Source organism: Eucyclogobius newberryi, unplaced genomic scaffold (assembly GCF_026437365.1).
Source record: "Eucyclogobius newberryi isolate DKJ021-1_F unplaced genomic scaffold, fEucNew1.0.hap1 SCAF_7, whole genome shotgun sequence".
Lineage (NCBI taxonomy): Eukaryota > Metazoa > Chordata > Actinopteri > Gobiiformes > Gobiidae > Eucyclogobius > Eucyclogobius newberryi.
In genome coordinates this window covers 31,102,043-31,125,564 of record NW_027316389.1, presented here as the reverse complement: position 1 = coordinate 31,125,564, position 23,522 = coordinate 31,102,043, and the positions used below count along the sequence as shown (strand labels likewise).

General features: G+C 38.9%; 3 protein-coding genes across 5 annotated transcripts; 1 reads left to right on the top strand and 2 right to left on the bottom strand.

Moving 5' to 3' along the window:
- Positions 1–584: 584 nt before the first annotated feature.
- dus2 (dihydrouridine synthase 2) lies at positions 585–6,822 on the bottom strand. Of its 3 annotated transcripts, none has more exons than XM_072434545.1 (16): positions 6,743–6,822; positions 6,098–6,230; positions 5,876–5,921; positions 5,513–5,604; positions 5,394–5,437; positions 4,817–4,877; positions 4,684–4,731; positions 4,411–4,476; positions 4,266–4,336; positions 4,073–4,159; positions 3,525–3,693; positions 2,614–2,735; positions 2,226–2,366; positions 1,924–2,011; positions 1,744–1,817; positions 585–1,532 (listed from the first exon to the last, which is right to left on the bottom strand). In XM_072434545.1, the coding sequence occupies exons 2-16, from the start codon at positions 6,212–6,214 to the stop codon at positions 1,271–1,273; spliced, it is 1,488 nt and encodes a 495-aa protein (XP_072290646.1). In that variant the 5' UTR covers positions 6,215–6,230; positions 6,743–6,822; the 3' UTR covers positions 585–1,270. The 3 variants fall into 3 exon arrangements, with proteins under 3 accessions (XP_072290646.1, XP_072290645.1, XP_072290647.1); XM_072434544.1 differs by having other exon boundaries at positions 6,098–6,227; positions 6,743–6,816; XM_072434546.1 differs by having other exon boundaries at positions 6,098–6,242; positions 6,743–6,803.
- A 504-nt stretch (positions 6,823–7,326) lies between these two features.
- Positions 7,327–20,997, bottom strand: slc7a10b (solute carrier family 7 member 10b). The gene is made up of 11 exons (XM_072434543.1): positions 20,587–20,997; positions 16,946–17,150; positions 16,327–16,478; positions 12,338–12,463; positions 11,792–11,945; positions 10,946–11,069; positions 10,324–10,427; positions 9,971–10,067; positions 9,231–9,380; positions 8,184–8,361; positions 7,327–8,030 (listed from the first exon to the last, which is right to left on the bottom strand). The coding sequence occupies exons 1-11, from the start codon at positions 20,777–20,779 to the stop codon at positions 7,906–7,908; spliced, it is 1,608 nt and encodes a 535-aa protein (XP_072290644.1). The 5' UTR covers positions 20,780–20,997; the 3' UTR covers positions 7,327–7,905.
- Positions 20,998–21,723: 726 nt separating this feature from the next.
- Positions 21,724–23,160, top strand: faap24 (FA core complex associated protein 24). Its single transcript, XM_072435104.1, has 5 exons — positions 21,724–21,993; positions 22,095–22,237; positions 22,316–22,471; positions 22,647–22,887; positions 23,071–23,160. Exons 1-4 carry the CDS (start codon positions 21,891–21,893, stop codon positions 22,884–22,886), a joined length of 642 nt encoding a protein of 213 aa, XP_072291205.1. The 5' UTR covers positions 21,724–21,890; the 3' UTR covers position 22,887; positions 23,071–23,160.
- The last annotated feature ends 362 nt before the right edge of the window (positions 23,161–23,522 follow it).

Genomic DNA, 23,522 nt, shown 5'->3' with positions numbered 1-23,522 from the left:
CAGTGACAAGGTATTAATTATTATATTGGATATTTAACTGTATAGCGCCACCGTTTTTGTTTTTTCTACTACATAATATTCAAATAGTTTTCCCAGTGTTATTGAACGCACCATTACGCACATTGCTTTCGTCATGACTTGGGGTGTATTTCATATCAGGCTCAATCTCAATTTGGGACTTTGTGGTCAGAGCTCAGCAGAGTTAAGGTTTAAACGCTGCCAACTATCCTAGATTCACTTTAGAGAGGACGAAATGAAACATTTGTAATAGCGTGACTTTTCCATTTACAATCAGTCATACCAATACAGACTACAAGTTTAGATAGTTTCTCAATTACACACCATATTGTTAAAATAAAGATTATGAATGTTGGCGGTAAAAGGGAAAGGTCAGTTTAATAAATCCCCTGTAAAGTTTTAGTATCTTGCTCTATATGTACCTAACAGAAAGCTATCAGACTCTAGAGCCTGTATTATCAAAGTAAACATTTTAATATCATGCAGCATTTGTTGATAACTGGTAATAAAATACACAAAATGATCAACTTTTATAAATTGCATAAAAGAAAAACAGGAAATTGAACTTAAGAGGTAATAGTGGTTTATTTTTCAATGAGCCAAAACAGATTTACAATATTACTTGGCTGAGTTTGGGAAATGTATGGATAATTATTTTTCTAACTCCAACTGACCCAGTCTAAGCCCAAAACTGCCTAAATAAACAAAACATGACCCGTCGTAGCCACATTCAAACCATCACCAATATCTTGAAATCTGTTATCCAGGTATGAGACATGAGAATAAATGAAAATAAAATGTGAAAATCATCATGGGACAAATGGGATAATCAGTTGAACAATAAATCAATTAAAACAACAAAGTAAGGCAGCGTTTTTTAGAAATTTAGGGCCCATATTTCATAGCCTTTACTTTTGTATAATTCACAATACTCTTCAACACCTTCTGCTTTTCCCCAAGCACATAACTTATAATTGGAAAGGTTTTTCAATTGAGAAAACTAAAATAAAACAATTGTTGTAAACCACGTGGACTGATAACTTGGTCTTAATATTTCATCAATACTAACATAACTTCTGAATTTACCTTTAGGTTGTAAGTCGCAAAAATAATTTATCACCAACAAAGACAATCATTCACAGTACTTTGCCAATTGAATTTAAAATGGTATAAGTAGAAACAAAAAAGGTAAAATAATTAAACCAATGCCTATATTTTAAAGTCCAGTTCAATGCATTCCCTGTGCAGCCCCCTAACTCTTAGTCTGCTCTGACTTTGGTGTGTGATGGTCCCCATTTGTGACCGACTCTGTCTTTGTGGATTCTGTTTCTTCCTGACCATCCACTAGATGGCGCTTTTTGCTGCCCTCTTCGTCGCCGTTAATTCCTTTAGTCTCCCTCTTCCTTTTACAAACCAAACCAGAGTCCTCTTCTCCGAGGCGGCCCTCTGGAATCCCCAACACTCTCAGGCACACTACGGCAGCGGCTTGTTCTGCAAACCTCTTGGACTTCTCCCTGAAAAAAAAACAAATCTTAATTTGAATTCTTTCTTTCATGGAACTTATCATGTATATAGGACATGTACATTCAAACTGATGTCTTTTAAAAAAAACTGAAAACATGGTAAGCAGATGTGGAAAGCACCAATCGCACGTAACATCACTAGTAAGAATATGTAGTGGAGTATATCCCATAAATGAAACAATAAAACAGGCAAGTTACGGACCACAATGAAGATCTGTATTTCTTCTCTGCTATAGTTACTGTCGACTGGAACCCTCTATCCTGAGTCCGCTGCACCTGAAAGAGTCAAGTACACCAATCAGAAGGATATTAATAAGCTAATAAGTCAATATTAATTTCAGTACATTATAGCCAACATTTTTTAAAAAAAGGAAATGTTTACAGTTTCATAAGAGGGTTGTTCCAATTTCTCTTTGCGGCTCCACTCCAGAAGGAACATCTTTGGTGTAATCTGGGGTGGATACTCCCTCCTAAATGGAAGGAAAAAACATGTATTGATTCGTTTCATTCATTATTTTAATTTCCCAAATGTTGTATTTCACTGTTGCTTTACAAAAATGTATCACGCACGTTAAAGAATTTGAATGAAAAACCACCAAAACAGTAAAATATGATTTGTACAGTTTTCCAAAGGAAAACTCAACCGTTTTTGTAACTGATCAGTACATGTGTGTAGTAACTTGCCTCTCAAACTTAACAGCCATGGTGAGCACATCTCCGTCCATCATGGGCCGGTCCTGGTGGCAGTGACTCTGAAGTGCGTCCCGTTTGACCTGATGCTCCTCCTGCACCTTCTGGAAATATTCCTGTAGGCCATACGCCGCACTGCAACACAAAACAGTTGAAGGTCAGTGAAGTTTTTATCTTCTACCGTTCATTTCCATTGGAAGTGAGCAGTAAGTTGGGACACAAAAACACCCAAAAGACAGGACAGAGGCTCATCATCTACGAATCAATTATAATATGACAAAGACAGACTACCGTTCAACTGTCACATTCATTCACACTCTAATAAAACACAGGTCTTTGGGCAGAGAGGAAGAAGAAAACACACACAAATCATTCAGTGCACCTTAGCTCGGCGTTGGTCTGAGCTGCTTGGACCAGCTTTCCCTGAGGGGTCTCTACTTTCTCTCGGAGCATCTGACACAGACAGTACTTTGTGTTGAAGGCGTGGTTTTCATATCTGATTGCCTGGAAAAGAAAATACATTTGCTAGTTAGTTAGATAGTAGATGACATAACAAAGCGATCAGGAGTGTCCACCAAGCTACTTTTTTATTCAAAATCTGAAAATCTATCAATAGATTTACGTATATTATAGGAGGAAGATGGCGAGTTAGTTTTAGAATTTAGACTTGACTAGATAATAATAACAGAAGTAGGTATAAGATCAGCACTTCACATGTAGCTCTTCTAACTATTATATTATTTATATTAGTGAGACGATCTCCATGGTAACACTGAGGGGAGGGTCTTGACACTTGAGAAAGTTGCTTTCCTTTGGCAACAGCCTGCTTTGTGAAGGATAAAATCACCGTGAACAGGTCCACTACCAGTCTCCTCTTCCCTCCTTTGAGCATGTGCTTTCCACAGGCATATTTAAACTCACAGGAAAGCGGAAACTACTGTTCTCACACTTATTGTAGCTTGTGGTACACTTGCGCTAGAGTGTCAGCGCATTTATCCACGCCAGACAATAAACTCAATATAAAAGACAGGCCTTCAGGGTCGACCCAGACTGCCTCAGAGATCGACCGGTAGCTTGCGCGGTGGCATTGGTTTGTCATCTACAACATTTCAACCGTTCCCTTACATTTGTTTTTCATAGTCTGTGCTTCTTCCTGTTACTTCATTGTTGTTGATGTTGTAACTGTGTGTCTATACTTGCCACGGCTTCTTGTGAGGAAAAATATGTAGCCTCGCTTAGTTTAAATGCAAAACCTGTTTCTCTATGTATATACACACATCTCCCAGCACGCACATATTTGAGGTACTCCTCCATGACCGTCTCCAGTGGCAACAGGCCTTTGGGGCAGAACACTGAGGGGTTCCACATCGCGGCTCGGGCCAACATCACAGAGGACGCCCCCGACGCTTTTCTGAACTCCTCTATATCTGCAAAAGTCTTTACCAGGTCCAGAGAACCACCACTGGCAAAGACATGGGAACAAAATTAGGTTATCGTCTATATTTAGATATTTATGACTAGGTGTGATTGATATTAACAAAAATGTATATTTCAATCAATAACAAATTCATTATTATTTTTTTTTAATCCATCAGAAATGTGCTAAAATGTGCCTGTGCAGGTCTTGGTTGAGGTCCATGTAAGGTCAATTTGAAATGACATGCAAAAGAGCAGAAATATTACCCAATACCCTTGTTTGGAAGAATACATGGCAAGTTTCTGTTCTTTAAGCAGCTTCAAATAGACTATGTACTCAATATTCTAATTTTGCATGTCTTATTTTTTAAAATATTATCTTGAGTAGGTTATATAAAAATCGCCAACATCTCCTGACAACTTACTTGGCAATGATGGGAACAGAAACGGCATTAGCTACAGCCAGGATGTAATCACAATGGACCGGGTGCCTGGGACGCTCCTCTTTGAATCTGAATACAGAAATAACAATACAATAAGTTGAATGAAATTTGAAATATTTCCATATTTTCAGTATACATTGAATTCATAATGAAAACTACAGTGTTTTTCAGTCACCTGCCATGTACACCAACAGCTGCTACACCAGTCTTCTCAATACGTTTGACTAGCCTGATTGTGTCTTCCAGCTACAAGAAAAGGAACTCGACTTGTAAGAACAGTTCAGAAATGTAATTTTAGAAACTGAAAAACGTCCACAAACCGAGGGAAGGATTCGAATTTTACATGTGACAGGTTTGTTTACTCCTCCTACCAATTTTCTGAGAATCTATAGAGAGAAATAGGTTTAGTTGTTTTCTAACTATTTTCTAACTATTTTCAGTACAGTAAAATCTGCAACTCCACCTAAGCTAAGCCAGGACCCTCTGAGACCCACAACTAGATAAACATACTGGGATCATAGAGAAGAACCAGCTTAATAATTAAATTAAATCATTAATAGCATGCACAGTATGAATACAAAATTGGGGATTACCGATTCAATCTTATCTGGATCCGACAGAAGAGCAGCTCCCATGCCACCCTGGAGGACCACAAAAACAGAACTAAATAGACAATATGACACCAAGCAACAGGAGAACAAATGATGATGGCTGAAACTCACTCACCTTAGTGGAGTACTCTTTGGGACAACCCATATTTACATCAATGGCTGCTACATCCTGTTCACTACAATAGTTAAGAGTGACATTAGCATTTAAAGCCTATCATTTTTATATTGGACTGTTGTGAATAGTATACTATAAGAATACTATACTGCCTTTAAAATATATATATTTATTATTATTATTATTATTATTATTATTATTATTATTAATAATAATAATAATAATAATAATAATATTAGACTGGACGGTTGTAGCGCGAAATGGGGAAGAGGTAGGAACTTTTCGTCCTGAAGCGAACCCACAATGCCGCGGTGGTAACAAGGACATGTGCAACACCCTTAACCATTGCACATACTGTATACTGGCTTTTTTTTGAAGAAGCTTGGGACTATAGGCAAAGACGAATTGGTACTTGCACATATCACTGGTAAAATAGTTTAAAAAGGCTTATATGTCACATAAAACATTATGCAGAAGAATATCCTCAGGTTTTCTTTTTTGATGAGAAAAAGTTGAAAAACAATTGGTTGAGCTATAACTGAGAAGTAAGTCGAGCTCAAAAAACATAAAAACATACACAAGCTTTGCCACAGTCAGGGCTCTGTCTGGGTCAGCTGTGCCCTGCAAAAAGAGATTTAACGGAACATAAGATTTGATTTAATACATTATATTTACCATTACGTACGCGCATCTTACCATTTGGAAGATGACTCGGTCCTTCTCTTTCTCACACGTCCTGAACATCACTCTGTCGTCTGGAGCAATAAAGTCCACTGTGTCTAGAACCTCTGAGAAACAAAGAGATATTTGATTTCACCTAACTTAAGAAAACATTTGTAAGGAAAATAGTGATGAGGTACAATTAAAACTAAACACATAAAGTAACAAAGGAACCCATCGGTTCTTGGACACAAGGAAACATGCACTAACTATTAAATCTATTTTTAGGTGATTTTTCAGGTCTTACGACTATCACTGCCTGAATTAGTCAGAGAAAAGCAACGGAAAGCCATTTGATGCATTCTGCGTGACATTTTTAAATTAACAAGAAAGTCTTACCATTAACCACTCTCTTACATCGCGCCATTTTTATGTCAATCAGCTCCTAAAAATATAGGGAAAAACTAGTCAAAGTATGAAAACAAATAAACACTGGTTTGATAGAGGAAATAAAAGGTATCTTGACAGAAATGATGTTTAAAATGATTCAGAAATGTAAGTGCCCAGTTTCTCCATTACGCAGTTGGTAATGGAATTGAATAATATCTTTATGGCCCTTACCTCGCAGTAGACGACATCAGCTCCATAGTCCAGAGCCAGCAGCCTCATGGGCAGAGTCCCCACTCGAACCATTGGAGCTAGGGCAGTGATGTTAGTGAAGTTCAGCCTCCCAGACATGGTGGTTGCAGTACTGCTGAACAAAAGTCTGTCATTTTGAAAAAATAAATAAATCCATAAAAACACAGTAGCCATATCCAATGGAAATTTAAATCTACACAAATGGGAGATTTTAATTATTTCAAGCAACTATGGATATTTTTTTGTTCATAAAATAAAATAAAATCCAAAGACTACATTCCCCTAGGAAACCGTGACTAATTTCATCCAGAAATGTCATGAGAAGTAGACTAAGAAAAAGGGTAGAGATAAGACAGACATTTCATTACATACAGCATTTATAGTATACAAACCCAATACAAAGAACGCATCTTAATATTGTTAACTATAAATCAGAGTGATTTGTCCTAAAGGAAGCAGGATTTGTTTCACTGGTCACAATATGGTAAACACACTGATCGCTCTATGCTAACTGTTGTAGCATTCGTATTAGTCCACTTATTATTCAACTTGAAACCCGACCAATCACATTTAAATACATGTTTTACAACGAAATAAGCATCCAACCCAACTTTAAATGAAACTTACCAGCATTTATCTTCTGTTGACAACAGAAGAAACGTGAATTATGTGGAGCAACTTGACGCATGCGCACTTTGAACTTCCGCTTTGGAATTTTCAGACTAAATTGTGAATATTTCTGGCTCATGTTCTGGATTTGGATCTTTGGCTTTGGGTAAAATGCCTTATGGAATACCAAGTATCAAAAGAACATTTCAATTATACATTTATTTCAAGTTTAAAAAGTGCTTCATCAAATCGAATGTGAATCCTGAATATTTCAAAAACACGGACCAAACAATTTAACACATGTGCAAAGACACGTCTGACACTTTGTGTGTGTATAATTTCAATGAATAGAATTTTATGTTTTTATGAAATGGTCAGTGGGACACAGTGAACAAAGTAAAAGTAATTTATGTAATAGACATGAACAAAAACAACTGAGTGTGTTCAGCAGCCTAGTGGCTATATTATATAAAAAGTTTTTTTTCAAGTAAATACTCAGAAGTATGAGGTGAAGATGGCAAACATGTACAAATTAAGATATGGTGATCCTTTGTGAGTACAAAAAGATTTGCATCTTTTAAGACAAAAATAATACAGACGACAGAGGTGCACATCGAGTTATATTTCACAAGGCACTCAATATATTAAAATATGAAGTAGTACATTAATAATTTTAGTATTAAACATTACACAAGAGTTTGTACAATAGATTCCTTCATTGAAGACCTACATTCTGGGGATTTTTTTTTTGCAATTTTGAAGAGTCCTGGTATTTTCTGTGCATACTGCTCAGCACAAAGTACTACAGTGTATTCTCAGGTCTAGTTTTACGCACAACCGTCTACTTTAAGTGGATAAGTAATAATTCTTCTTTAATGTACACATTTACATTCTGCTTGTCCGTCACTGGTTTGGGACATAGGCGTTTCAGAAAATACCAGAAATACCCAAGCGCACAGTAAACCAAGTCAGAAAAAAAATGACACATATTCATTAAAATGCCACATATCTTCATCGGGGTCCACAGAAAAATATATTCTGCGGCCGTTTCACAGTGTGTGGAGAGAAGGTGAAGTTCAAGTGGCCTGTACTCAAAACAGGCAAATCCAGTAAAAGTCTGAGAGGCTCGTATAGCACAGAGGTCACAGAGGTCACAAAGGTCCCGCTGATGCACAAAGTCTTTATAAATGGAACGAGAAGCTGCTTCGTGCTGAGGACCTTCTTCTGTCGGGAGGAGGGGTCTCGATGGGGTCCAGGTAAGGAAACACAACAAAACACACCCTCTGGCCCAAATGTGTGGCTTTTTCTGCAGAAAAAAGATTTAACTTTAATGTTTAACAATGATATGATACTTGACTGTTTACTATGCAGAGATTTGCGAGGCGCTCTCTATATATGGTCCACATTTATGATTTTTGTCCTGGATATTTTTTATATAATCAACATCGTCTAAACTTACCAACAAAGTCAAGAATGCATTTAGGCTTCTCTTTCCAGTGGACTCCAAGAAAGTAGACCGGTACACCTGTGAGCATGATGACGAGGCCCACCCCACACACCACCGGCTCCGAGTACAGACTAAAGCCCAGGAGCAGTGCCCAGAAAAGCAGGTAACAGATCGGCACCAGCACAGACACCTGCAGAAACACACAAAAACGGATTAAAAATGGAATAGAATCTCCTCTGTGTATAACAAAGGAATAACCCTGTAGTTTAGACCTCATCTGCTCTGAAAAGCGTGTGATTCTTGTATAACTTTAACGGTTCACATTTCAATCTTCTCTGAAATGTTAATGGCCCTGAATGTGTGTAAAATGTGCACTATGAACTGAATCTTAATTAGAAGTCAACAATTGCAACTTTCATTTCTATTAGGGATGGGACTAGATCTTGTGAGGAAAAAAATATTGTGTGAAAAGGTTGTTAAGCGCCTTCTTGAGGAACTGCAGTTTCCAAAACAGTGCTACACGAAATCACAAATTGTGTGGCCAAAATTGTCAACTGGATTGCAAAATGTATTTATTAGAATTTAATGTAATCCCTTATAACATACATATCTCGTGCCTCTTGTGTCTTGTAAATATTCAGATATTGTCCCACCCCTAATGGAAATACGTCGAAAAGTCACAATTATATTTCTTCTCCAAATTTGTACAGCCCAACATTGATCTTGTAACAACCTTGCAATACAGTGTAAAATTACATGAATCATTAATTTGCAAAACAGACATTTCATCCTATCTTCCACACACCATATTGACAGTAGAGTTGAGAGGATTTGCACTAGAGGGGATCAAATACAGTTAGACAAAGTATAAGATGTTAGACTTCGACAATCTTTTTCAAACGGCACTTATCTGGTTTTGAAAATAGCTTCTTCTGTGAACTAATGGTAAAGTAAGAGCACCTTAAACTATTCCATATGTAAAAACAGCATCCAGCAGCTTCCAGCTCTCTTTTACATCAATATCCTGTCTCTCCTGAACAGTTATATTTCTGACAGTACCTGAATAGGCCGATAGAGGTAGGGCTTCTTCCAGCGGTAGTACAATAGACCCGCGATGGTCACGCCGTACGACAGGTAGTTGATGAATGAGACGTAGTTGATCAGATTGTGCGTTTCGCCGATGCAGAGGATCACGATGGTGGCAACGCACTGGAAAGCATTACAAAAGGTTGACACTTTTTCTTTTTTTCTGGCATTCCAACTAAAGCCAAGTGCATATGGTTGGTTAGAGTTTACTACAGGTATGATCAGGGTCACATCTGTGGCCTGTAACATTCTACCATCTTGACACTGCACATTAAAGTGAACTAAAATATGTCCCATGTATATGCTTTTAACCTCTTTTAATGGTTTTTCCTCATAATTTGCTTACATTTTTGAGTAATCCTGCAAAAAAACTGACTCCAGGTCTTACATGTAGTGTTAACAAAATGTCACATCAAACATAAAAACATGTAGATAAATATCCGCTGCTTGCTACGGTGAAATGCCACTATGAATATTCAGTTCTGTAGTATTTAACTGTAGGTCATTAGTTCTGTTTCTATTATTACCGTAAGCTGTTTTAGAGTAACATTTACAATTAACAACATTTAAAATGATGATCTACTATTATTTACTATGATCTACTATTATTATTTTTGTGTTTGTGATTGTTATACTTTTTTTTTGTCCTGGTTTCTCTAAAATAAATGCATAATTGTTCATAGATGAATGAATTGAACAGTTTAAATACATACACAGACCAGCAGGGCAGGTATGGGTGTGCATTTCTTGTAATGGATCATTGCCAGGAGACTCGGCAAGTGACCCTCTCTGGCTCCAGAAAAACACAACCTGCAAACAGGAGATGAATGGAAAGTATTTGCAAAAAAATGAAGAGTAACTGCAGTTGGACATCCTTTACTCAAGTCTAAATCCAATGAAACTAGTTTGAGTAAAGTCCAAGTTTAGTCATAAACTCTCACCCACTATTACAACTTATACAATTTGAAACCACACTTTTTAATTGTTATGTTTTTAAGCATACAGAAGTGTGGATAAAGACCAGGGTGCATTCAAAAAATTAGGAAGAAAAGCAGGAAGCGCTGACCTGGATGATGTGAATAGATAGCCGTTTATCCCTCCAAATGTGGACAGAGCTACAGAGATCGGCATGAGGACAGAGAACATCCCCAGTAGCTTCTCTCCAAATGTCTAAGGGAAAAGAAATCACACTTACAATTACTTTTAATATAATACATCCTGAATTTGTTGAGTGTATTGTTGTGTCATTTCCAGATTTGTGCTGTACCGTTATGCAGTTTGTTTTTCTGTTATATATTTTATTATCACAGACAGCTGCCTGTATCGATAAATGGAGATGAATGGCATTTTAAATATTATATTAACAAATAAAAATTATACAAACAAAATATATATTATTTTATTTATTTATCATTATATTTATTTGTTTTATCTAGATTAAAGATGTAATACAGTTTATGAACAAAAAATGAGTAGTGGTCATATTAAGTATTACTGTAGTATAACAAAAATATATTTGATTATTTAAAAATAGTGATAAATTGTTCAATATAATGAGCAAAACTTTGATCATTGCAGCACAGTGATAGTGATAGTGCGAGCCATGCATTGGTATTCCACCCTGAGTTCAGTCCAAGACAAATTAATGAGTTGAACCCATTGAATGTTATTGTTCTGATGTTACTCACTACGGCCACAGCATTGGAGGACAGCAGCTCTTCTGGGGTCATGGAGGAGAAGTAGGCGATGTTGGTGAGCGTGTACACAAAGGTCACCAATGGGATGGAGATGTAAATGGCACGAGGCAGGTTCCTGATCACAACATGCGCACACCATGCAACAATGACAAAAGTGAAATAAAAAAGCATGCATGAAAATGAGAGAAACTCAAAATAATATTATGTTTTATGATTCTCATCAGTAGAAGGCATTAGGCACCTGAGATTAGGGCAGGCCATTGTAAAAATTATGCTATTGTGATCCCACTCTGGTGGGTCCAGGAGAGAGGTTGATTGAACCAATCACAGTGAAGTGTGTGAAGCAGAAGCAGCAATTCGTTTTAGGGTGCGTTCAAACTTAAAAACTGGCACTAAACCAGGACTAAACCTGAAACTAATCCTGGACAAGATGAGGACTAAACAAGGTCAAGAACAGGACCAAACCAAGTCCACACCAAGACTCAAATGGGCTCAATTTAGAAGTTGACAACACAAGTGTAAGTGCACATTTAGTTTAATTTAATTTAATGCTACTTAAAATACAAGGGTTCTGATGACTCAAGAAAGGCTTAATATAAATAATGTAATGTAATATAAATTCTGGCAACCCCCACAATAGAAGCTTTTTTCTAATGCTTGAGTGCAAATAGAGACATAACCATAACCACTCTTAAACAGTGAATGTGCTGTTCTGACAACCATGAGAGACAGAGACTGCAACCATACAATTGTATGTCTATAAATAAAGATTTACAGCAACAATAAAAGAGGATGAAACGGTAACATTGTTAGAAGTTAATAGCACAGTGTAATTACCGTCGGGGCTCCACCACTTCTTCTGTGACGTAGTTGAGGAAATTCCATCCACTAAAGGCAAAAGAGGCCTGAAGAAACGCTAGAGCCAACTGTCCCACTGACAGAGGCCTTTCGAAACTGAAGGCCACCTGTGGCGTCAGTGTCTCGTAGTGTCCTGGAAGATGAAGTCACATAAGCAGTCAACACATAAACATCAAATGATTTTTTATATTATGGGTTTATTCTGATTTTACATAAGTGTAGCATTTATACTCAATGCGCGGCGGGTTCGGTTGTATCTTGAGAAAGTTACTTGCAGATTGCTTGTTACATCAACAAATGCATATTTGAGGAACGCAAAAGCAGCTGAGGTTCATGAGGGCGGGAACATTCATTAATTACCTGAAAACCGCTCCCTACCACTGCAGTGAAAAACATACTTAGATTCTTACACCCAGAGTAATAGATGTGGTGTGTTATCCACAGTTTTATGTTGACTATGTTGTTTTGTTCTTTGTTATAAATTGAAAAAGAGTGTGAAAGAATAAAAGAACGGTATTTACTGACCGTGACAGATCTGCACGAGGCCAACCACGATGATGAGTCCCAGAGCTGCGAGCTTGCACACAGTGAAGATGTCCTGGATCCTGGTGGCCATTCGGACACTCCAACAGTTCACCCACGTCAGCAGCACTGAGCAGAAACAGGGTTATGGCGTCTACATTGGGATCAGAACTCAATACTAATAGACACATTCAGCTCTTCCGTTGCATCATTAAAAAGTGCCTGGCTGCGTGTTATAAATGAGCATTCACGGAACATATTTTTCAGCTCAAGAAACATATAACCTGGGAGCTGTTTCTGTGATGTGGCTCAGAAGTCTATCTAGTTAGGTATTTACTTACTCATATTTAATTGGAGAACGTGTAGTAACAAGCAACAGTACTCCTTAGGTAACCCTTCCCACTGTCAGTAAGTATATACGCGACCAAAGCTTTATGTTTACAGGATTAATGGATATAAGTTGGGGTTTGCATTTTTTGTGGTCTATTCTATTGAAATTTAATTAAAAAAAAATAGAAAAATCCAACTACAGGTTTTACGTCCAGTTACGCACTTATAAAGTAGCAATTTATCTTTTATGCTCTCTTACTAGAGTTATTATTTGTCTCTACTTTGTACTTCTGCTTGAGTAACATTATGTTGAGTAATTGTACCAGCTTCCCATAAACATATACATTTAAACATTAAGGAGCCAGTGCTCACTCAGGGACTTTCCATACCAGCCTCAGCTCCTACAGAAGTTTCCACAGCGACTAACCGACCAAGACGAGCCTCTTTGATGGAACAAAAAAATAAGCCAGACTTGACTGAATAAGCCAGGTGTATAGAGTTGGAACAGCCCTGTAATCAAAAGCTTCTGATTGCAGAATGTATACTTAAAGACCTAATGAATGACTCTGAAGCTAAAATGCATAACTTAATGCATAACGTGGAAGATGGAGAACCGACCAACCCCTGTGTGAATGTTTCGCTCGTCTGTCAATGTCACCAGCTTTGGGCCGCTCTCTCTCGGTGGCCTCACTCTCCATCACAAAAGCCACAAAACAAACCACTTCCGCTGCAAAGGCGACACAAAACGTGACAAGGGACCCCATCTGTTATAGAGGGGGGCCGGCGCAGCTCATGTTTACCGAAAAAAAATACAGGCTGAGTTATGGCACACTTGAGTCCCAGGCTTTCCCCGCCGAGCCGCTAAATCATGGTGCTGAATGAGAGTGATGGATGAATGGGCGCGAGTGCAGGTACTCTCAGGAAAGACAACAAGGCAATTAGGCAGTGGCTGAACACCCAAAGCACCTCTCAATACAGTGTGCTCAGCCTGCCACGGAGGACTTATGATTCACCCCAGATACACTTCTAAAGCTATATTTATATTTTAGTTCATCAACCCAGTGAGGAAATGTGTCCACAGCATTTGGCCCATTCGTTAACCAGTGCTGCTGGGGCAACCGGTCAAACCTTGAACTTTTATCAAAACGTTTTGGGGACATCATTCTTTAATTTTGTAATATGTTGGTAGTAATCTAGTCATTTTTGTATCTGTGAGAAGTAACTATTGATGTTATAAATTCAAATGAGGTAAATTAATCGTTTCTTCATATCCTTTTTTTCTACATTAGATGAATATTTAACTGAAAATAAACACAAATCGAATTCTTTCAAGTTTGGTACTGACTAAACATCTCATTAGCTTCTATAAACAGGCACTTGAGAGAAGCCCGAGGCAGTTGTGGAGGTATTCAGTCCGCTCTTGTTTTTCTCTCTAACTGTCTCCTCACCCTGCTCTGCTCTTTCTCTCTAAGGATGCCATGAATTTTTTACACAAGGTTTTACAGAGCCTTTAGACTAGAGTTATATAACAGATTTCCAGCATGTGACCACTTCCTCTCAAACCGTAATGGTTGTGATTGACTTTTCTGAGAAGACGGTTAATCGAAACATATCCTTATGGACTGATGGGATCTACATTCTTAGTCAGCATATAGGCCTACGAATCTTGTATGAAGTTTAGTCACGTTAGGAGGCAAATTCAAAGATATGAAATGCATTTTTTGGAATTGCTTTTAAATGTTATGATGAAAAATGTTCAGGAATTAACAAAGAACATCCACTACACTAACACTAGCACCACAACAAACTCTTCAATATTTACATTAATATCTTAAATGCACTTAAGGCCCGAAGTCACTGGGATAGGCTCCAGTCACCCGCGACCAATAAAAGGGAACAAGCGGTAGAAAATGGATGGATGGATGGATGGATCTTAAATGCAGACAAGACACATTTCTGTCTCTGTCGACTTACAAAAAAACCCAAATTGATACATTTTTAGCTATGAGGTTTATAGAGATGAAAATTATGGATGGAAATTAGCTTCATGCTAAATCCAGTAAAATGTTCATTATTATGCAACTCTTTTTGGTGAGAGTTCCATCTCTCATGAGCGCATCAAGTAATGTTTTAGATATTGTTTAGTGGGCGCCGTCTTATTTATCACGACTACGAGGGGTAGAACTGCATGAAAATTTGGCACATTTTAGAAGCAGGTTTAAACTTTTAAGGACAGACTACTGCAGTTTGCAGCTCTATGTGGCAGTAAAAAATATTTCTTATTCTTGTTACATTTACAACATGAAATTTGTTTGGACGACAGACGAATAAGGGACAAACAGAGACTGCAGCGCATTGTGCGCTCTGCTGAGAAGGTGATGGCTGCAGACTTCAGACCTGTACGTCTCCAGGACTCTCTGGGACGAGCAGGTCGCCCTTCTCACCCTGGACATGGACTATTTGAGCCACTCCCCTCAGGCAGGAGGCCACTCCCCTCAGGCAGGAGGCTACGGTCCATCCGGACCAGAACCTTGCGCCATATGAACAGTTTCTTTCCGTCTGCCGTTGGACTCATGAACACGTAACACCTGACACTTTAACAATAACTGAATCAAAAACCACTCTGTTCACTTTGCACACTACATCTGTAAATTTAACTGTACATAAGTAGATGCCCGGTACATGTGCTATCCACTCCAAAGCCAAAGTGCGGCACATCACGCACAGTTTCTATTGGTAAGTAAGGTGCAACACGCCCACAAAAGAGCATGTGCTAATTTTAAGTAATACTTGCAATTTAACACATGGTGTTCATATGTTGTTTGCATATATGTTATAGTTAATTTGTTTTGTTTTTGTTTAATAATCATTGTTTGTGTGAAAAATGCAAATTATTAAACTTTTCCAAAAAGGTTTCATACTGTGAATGGGATATACAGTATGCTTCGTTTGTGTAGTCCTCAGGTGCTCGGGTTTACAAGTTAAGTTGGAATTACGACTTATTTGCATTTATGTGCTTTTATCAGAAAAAAGTTTTATTGCCATTGTCAGTGAACAAAATTCTGATTCTGATTTCTCATTCTGATTCTTCTACAGACAGCAGAGAGTTATAAAGTGTACATGGATCATAATACAATCAATATTTAATTTCTATTTCATCCATAGATGAAATATATGTTTGTAACTATTGCTGCATTCATGTGGTCCTTATCATCTGCTTCAGCTGAGAGTTCACACTTCATTGTGATTGGTTAAATTTTCCTGTCACTCACACAAAGCATGACGAAGAACGAGACAATGTGTCTGTGTTTGAGCACAGAGCTGCATTCATGTTTAATGCACATTGTAGGTCTTCTAATGGACAACACCATGCAGAGATGTTATTGCTTTGTCTGAATATGAAATGTGAAATGTGCTTTTAAACTTCTTGAGTTTAATGAAAAGGTGTTTTAATTGCTAAAAAATGCTTGGTTTGGTGGTACTTACATATGTTTTATGCCATTCTGTGAAACATTCAAGCAATTTTAACCAGAGAGGCACTAAATCACATCATGACACTATTGCCAAAATCGTATATTGTCACAGGCATGAGATCACAATTTGATTTTCATCCGCACATCGCCCAGCCCTAATCCCAGTGGCCTGTGCAGTCTGACACTTACAGAGGCAGGTGGCGGACAGCATCCGTGTGGCTATGTACGGAGGAACACAGTTAGGGAACACGGGCTGCAGGACGTAGCTGGAGAAAGTGAGGGCAATCACAGCCAAAGTGGTGGGATACATGATCAGCACAGCACTCCACAGCAGCAGAAACCTAGAGGAGGAAACTGTTGTCAAGATACCAACATTTCAAAGATGATTTCAACAAAAAATATGATGAATTAAAAACAATCTTTTTATATACAACACATAACATAATCATGTGGCCTTCTGATATAGATCAAGACCATTATATTATTAACTATTCAGAAGAAAAAAAACAGTTTTGCCTTTTCATGAACATTTCAAGCATAAATACCTGCGTAACTAAGTATTTCATTTTTGATATTAGTCATTTAAATTAGCATCTGGGTATCCATTTTGTGGACAGTCCTACTAGGCTGTCTCTGGAATATGTTCTCTATGCATGCAGTTTACTATTGAGGGCATAATTGGCTTCATGTCTACTAAATTTTTTTTTATGTCAAAACCTGACATTGTACAGAAAACCCACAAGATGAAAATGACCCGGCTATAGCAAGTTTCATGTTAGGTTTAGATCAAAACTGCCACTTGACTCACCCCATGAGTCCTCCGAAGATTTCAGTGACATAAGAATAGTCTCCTCCAGATTTGGGGATGGTGACCCCCAGCTCGGCATAGCACAGAGAGCCCAGGGCAGCGATGCATCCTCCCAGCACCCACACGATGAGCGCCATCCCCACTGATCCTGAGTGCTCCAGGACACCTTTGGGAGAGATGAAGATCCCAGAGCCAATGATGTTACCTGAGAAGAAAAAGACAAGGATGATTATGAACACATGGCACTTTTCGACTTTCTAAATCAAATGGTAAATGCACTGAATGAATAAAAGATTGAATGTAACTTCTGATTCTGGATCAATCATTTCTAGTTACGGTCGATTAAAGAAATGCATATTGTCCAGAAGTATTGGAAAAGTGCGTAGTCTTAGTGGGCCAGGCAAGATTTTAGAAACATCAAATTAAACATAAATTGCTCTAATTTTGACAGAACAGACATTACCAACATGAAAACTAATTTGATATTACCTTGTAGTATTGTCACAGTAACAGTGCAACAGAACATTACTGGGGGTTTCAGCACATAAAGGTGCACTGTGTAACTTTTGAGGCGGAGGGTCTGCCATCTGGCTTAAGTATGGCATGAAACGTGTCTATCTCCATGGAGACAAGCATTTGATGCCACCAGGCTAAGGTACAGGTCAGATCTGTGGAGGGTCACGACAAGATTGCATATTTTCCAAGGTATTCTTTGTGCAAAAAATACACTGTAATACGTAGGTGAATTGTATGCGTTTAATGCCGTACTGTGGAACATACAAAGCATCTCCATGCATAGACATTTTACATAGTACACCTTTAATGTACAGCTTATCATTTTGCTCAAAGGAGTCTTATTGAATTTATGGACATTATTATTCAGCTTGTTGGATAAAGTATTGTTCAAGTCCGAGCAACCAAACCATTTTTAAATAGCATTGGAAATATGTGAATGGTGCACAGTCCACTTATCCACAGATTATACAGTCTCTTTTTGGTATTATACCCCAAAATACCCCTAAGATATAACAAGCGTAACACGTTCCTCAATAATGTTGACATATCCGTGGTACCAGCCAACACGTGCTTTCTACATGTGACTTGTTTATATGAGTTCCCACATCGTTTGCATCCTTCACAGCATCTTTTAGCACTGCTGCCCTCCTTTAAAAAGCACTGGTGACACTTTGGGCCCCTCCGTCACCACTCCCCCTCCGAGTTTATACTGGGGGCATTAATAAACAAAGGCCTCCATTACAAGAGTAGGAGGTAAAGACCATCACTCACCCAGAGCTCAGTGTGCAGTTAAAGTACCAGTCCATCTCATGCATTCAGAAAACAGCGCTACCAGTAACGCGGCAGAGAGCAGCCAAGTGGCACAGACAAATCTTACATAATGCCCATATAAATTATCCACTCCGGGCCGCTGAGGTGGGAAGTGACCGACTCACCTTCTTCTTTTGCGCGAAGCATCCGAAAGAAGTTCCAGAAAATAAAGGGGCACTCTAAGAAGCAGGGCACGGTTTAATCTCGTGACTTCTGAAGCAGAGCCAGAGAGCGCAGCCAGTGATCTCTCTGCATGCAAAAGGTGCTCCGGCATTCACCACACAGGACATTTATAAATACCCCCACTGAGTAAAGGCACCTCCAAGTTACCAAGTTTAATTTATCACAGAATGGGTACAGTCTACACTTGGTATATAGAAGAACAAAAGTCCTTGAAAACCTATTGACAGTATTGAATGCATTTTATTGTTTGTATGTGTGGACGGATGTTCGAACTGCACAATAAAACGCAAAATAAACAATGTTGCGTGTTGGCAAGGCAAGTCTTGATATTGCACTAAATATGTCACAGTAACACCAAGATCTTCAATCTCAGTGTTTCTAAAACGGTGGTACGTGCAAGCTTCTTCTGGTGGTACGTGGAGATTACTTCTGTTCTTGTGTTTGCTTCATTTAGAGTATATTTTATTGACATTTTTGCTCTTCCTTAAGTAACTTCTTAGTTAAAACTTGTTTAGCCTTAATTTAGACATAGAATAGTTCTGTTGTAGACTGTATTTAGATCTGAAGGTGCTTGGAAAGCCAGCTCTTTTCTTTGGTGGCACTTGGTTTGAAAGGTTTGAGAACCACTGCTCTATCTGACAGAAATATGCTTTTTTTTTTAAAGACGATGTTGAAAACTGTTGTTTTTTTTGTAGATTTTTTTTTCTCAGGCAAAATTAGCTTTAATCACCATTTGTTCTGTCTCATTGTTACGTTTTTTTTGTTTGTTTTTTACAAAATTTGACACATTAAAGCATGTACATATTTGTTTTAATATAGTTGAAGACATTGCGTCAAAAACTATAGCAAATATCGCAATAATATTGATATCGCAGCATGTCATAGTCATAAAACATATCGCAATATGTCCTATATCGTACAGACCTAATTGATGTAAGTATGTATGGGATTGTGGGTACGTTTCAGTTGGACAATGAACTTGCAAAGGGATGTCATACAACCTGTGGCGGGTCAGAATGAAGCTTTCTACATTGATGACATAAGATTAAAGAATATCGAATAAAGGCAAATGAAATCTTGAACGCTGTCATTTATAATAGTGATGAGGTCCTTGAACTTGCTGTATTACAACACAAATGCACGTTTAACAATAATTAATAACCGTAATTGTACTTCTAATTGACTCTCACTCAATAATATACCTATAGAATGTCGAATGTGACGTCAAGAGGCAGGTCATGATGCACATACAGCACACTGATGGTTCAGACTCCCTCGATTACAGTGGTATGTATGTTTGGTGATGGTCAGACCCTGGTTTGCTCCAGAGCAGCTGTGGAGGTGGTTTAAATCACTACCACTGTGTGTCTGTGGAGTGAATGAATAATAGACTATTGTGAAGACCTACTGCAAATAGTGCCATATCACTTTGGCAGAATGAGTCAAATGCACACTGCTGTGGGTTGGAGTTATAAGCAACTTTATCACAACCCACAAAAAATCTCACTGATATTCTGATACATCTCAAAGTATACGCTCAGGTTGCATTTTTTCAGCTGCTCCATATTTTCATCATACTGCACACTTTCCACTATCTGTAACTGAGCTGGGATTGGATGGTTATTTTAGGTTCCAATAGGCCAATGCATGTAAAAATCTTGATTTGTTCAGTATTATTCTTCATTTTAAGATGTACTTGCAGGGTCTGTGATCTGACTGCCACCAGGCTTCCCCTCTTGCTCATTTTTACGGTGCTTAGGTGCATTTAAAAGTCCACACTGTTTGCTCTGCTCTTGCACACAATCCCCTTCTGCTTGACCACCGCATTAACCTCTGCCTGTGATATGTTTTAGCCACGTAGACCAAGGCCCATCAGCACAGAATCGGCTCTTGATGCTTAATATTAGATTATTTGTCATTCTGAATTAGACACATGCAGCCAAATTCAATGAGGAATGCAAAACAGTCCAAAATACTGTAGGATATAAATACCTCTAACTAATTTTTTTATTTTTTATTTTGCCAAATTCAATATTTTTTTCAGCAGACCACCTAAGTGTAGAAATTGTTCTCCTAAAAAGTTGTTTGCAACTTCATATAGGCTTGTGGACCCAGCTTGTATTTCACCTCACCTATAATGATGGCGCAAGCACTCAGCAGACCAATCTCCTTCTTCAAAGTCACTTTATCCGGGATTTTTTTGGTTTTCTTCTTCCTGGCCTCGGATGCTGATGATGCCCGATGATGTGGCCGGGAGCTGATGCTGTTCATGCCGCTGTGGCCATCCATCTTGTCCTCCTTCTTCCCGGCTCCGGTTTGGTTCATCCAGTCTGCGGTCTCGACCCAAGTAGCAGCGCTGCAGAGTCCCAGGAGTCCCCGCGAGCCTGTCCTCTCCACTCCGTATTCATGCACGGTGAAAGGGCTGCGCTTGCGCAACAACCTGCCGCTGCTCAGGGCAGAATGTTAAATACCCCCGACTGCCACACGGACCATGGACATGACACGGACCCACCGAGGGGCGTCGTGCGTGGGCAGGATCGAGGAGGGACCGAGGAACCAGGGCTACTGAAGACACTAAGTTTAGGACAGGATAATGTTCTGGGGATGGCACGTCACCTGATCCCATGGACAAATAGAGTTAATAAGCATACTTCTGAATATTCTACATGGAGATTGACGCCATATTGTGGAATATTCAGCCCTGCGATACAACTTGTGTTGTGATTTGGGGCTAACGTTGAATTGAAAATATTGTTGTCAAATGAATAACATTTTAATGGAAAAAAAACAGCTCCTCCGGGCCAAGTATGAGTCAGGTTTATGGAGACGCAAGCCCGCAGTAAGAATGTATGTTTTTCTAAGTTCATAAGTGCAATAAAAGCGACAATATTTATTAAAAACTGCTTATCCTAACAATTTTCTGGTAAAAAAAAAAAAACTTGGAATGTAATTTTTGTGCTGTCAAGATGGCATTGCTTTAGCCTATTTCTCTTATCTTCTTGAAAGCCAGACACATAGTGTTAGGACCAGATAATCCGTTTTAATTGTAGGCCAATTTAATGATAAATAAAAGAGGTAACCAACCCATAGCCACGTGCAATGTGCATGGGATATCTAAGAAAGACCAGCGATGTTTAGTAAAACATCTACAGGGTTAGTAACATTTCGAACTCATTCACTGTCTATACTGTATTCCACTAGATGCGCTTCCTGTCCAATAGAGGGCGCTGCAGAGCTGCGGGGGCAGAGATCACTCCGCGCTGAACGCAGAGGAAGTGCATTTTCAGGCAAAAGCAAAACAAAAGAACTCGCTCCGCTTTTCCTCCTCAATATTCCGCTGCTTTTGAATTACATTTATGCGAGTTACAGCAGACACTGTACGTTTATTGATGTGGGTTGAACATAGCTTTGCTCTAAAAAAGTACTTTTTATTTTCATGGAAAGCAAAGCACCTGTTTTGGTAAATGCTGTTCCGCCCTATGGACATGTTATTGCCTGTGAGAAATGGAGAAACTGCCCTCTTATTCAAAATCTAAAAGGTAAAAAAAAAAAACGTTTTTGTTTTGTATATAATTAGTTATTTGAAGCTTAGTAGTTTATTATTCTTAAGTTAACTGTCCATTTGTTCTTTGTTTTTCAGGTGGAGGGGTGAAAATCCTCTTTGAAAGTGAGCTTGGAGTGGCAGATTTCCACCTGCCCAACAAAAGCTGCATCCTTTATGTTTCAGAAAGTGACATTATTGCAGGAAACAGCTATAAGCGAAAACTGGTTCGCTATAGAAATGCAAGTAGATTATAAAACTAGTTGCGTGAGAAAGATTTTTTGGACTCTAATATTATAATGTAATTATTTTTGCTATAGGCTGGCAGCAGCTTCCAGGGGGTGGTTCTGGTGGAGAACACCAGACTGAGTGAGCAGTACTTTACAGCTGTGCAAAAATTTGTCGCGTTTGACCTCGGCCTGACACTTCTGCCTGTCAGCGGACAGACAGAGGCCTCCCAACTCATGGCTCAAATGGTAGGAATAGATGAAATGTGTCAAAATTATGTGTTCATCCATTGCTTGTGAAATTGTAAGATGTCTAAGCGTTTGAATATTTATTCCAATTTTAGTTTCTAAATGAATTGATAAATATCGACTAAAACGATTTATGTTTCTCTGTATGTATTCTTGCGTCTGTTCTTGTGTCCAGGTTCACGGTGAAAGCCGAGAGAACCCATTCAGAAGGAGGAGTTCGTCCAAGCTGATGGACCCACAGGTTTTTTCCATGGTGCAGCTCATCCCTGGGGTGGGCAGAGTCAAGGCTCTGACTCTGCTCCAGCACTTTCCCAGCATCCATCAGCTTTGCAATGCACCCCCCATCGAACTGGAGTCTATCGTGGGTCAGGCGGCTGCTCAGCAAATCCACAGCTTTTTCCATAAAGCCACTTAAGGCAGAAGTCTCCAATCTTTTTTCACTGAGGGACGCATTTTGAAACATGTACAGCACGGAAGGCCACAGATTATAGGACAATGAAGTGAATCATTGGAAATGTATCAATTGATGTAGCTTTCAAGCAGGAACCCTTGGGCCGCATTTGGCCGCCGGGCCATAGTTTGAACACCCCTGATTTAAGGCATACGTTGTTACAAAATGCTGCTACCATTTTGAAATGTATTATCTTTTTGTGATGCTAACATTCTATTAAAGGCGTAATGGATGATTTTTTGGCACCAAATCTGAGTCTCATTTCCTTGTGACATGCCGATTAGTCCTGCCACGTATCAATCATAGGATGCACCTACTGCTCACCTGCCGTCTCGTCGGCTCGTCCCAGGAGAGCAGCGCATGGATCGATCATAATATAGTTCCCTCAGTATACGGGACAAAATTAAAGGCGCAATGGACGATTTTTCGGCGATTTGAGAGCTCAGGCGGAAGTGCGCATGCGCACTCCCCCGTGTGGACTGATACAACACACACGTGTGTTTGTTTATTAGCGCGACGAATCGCATCGCATCTCACGTCTCCTGTAGATTTCCGTCTTCTTCTGAGACAGCTCGAACAGTCTTTCTCCGTCTTCATTTT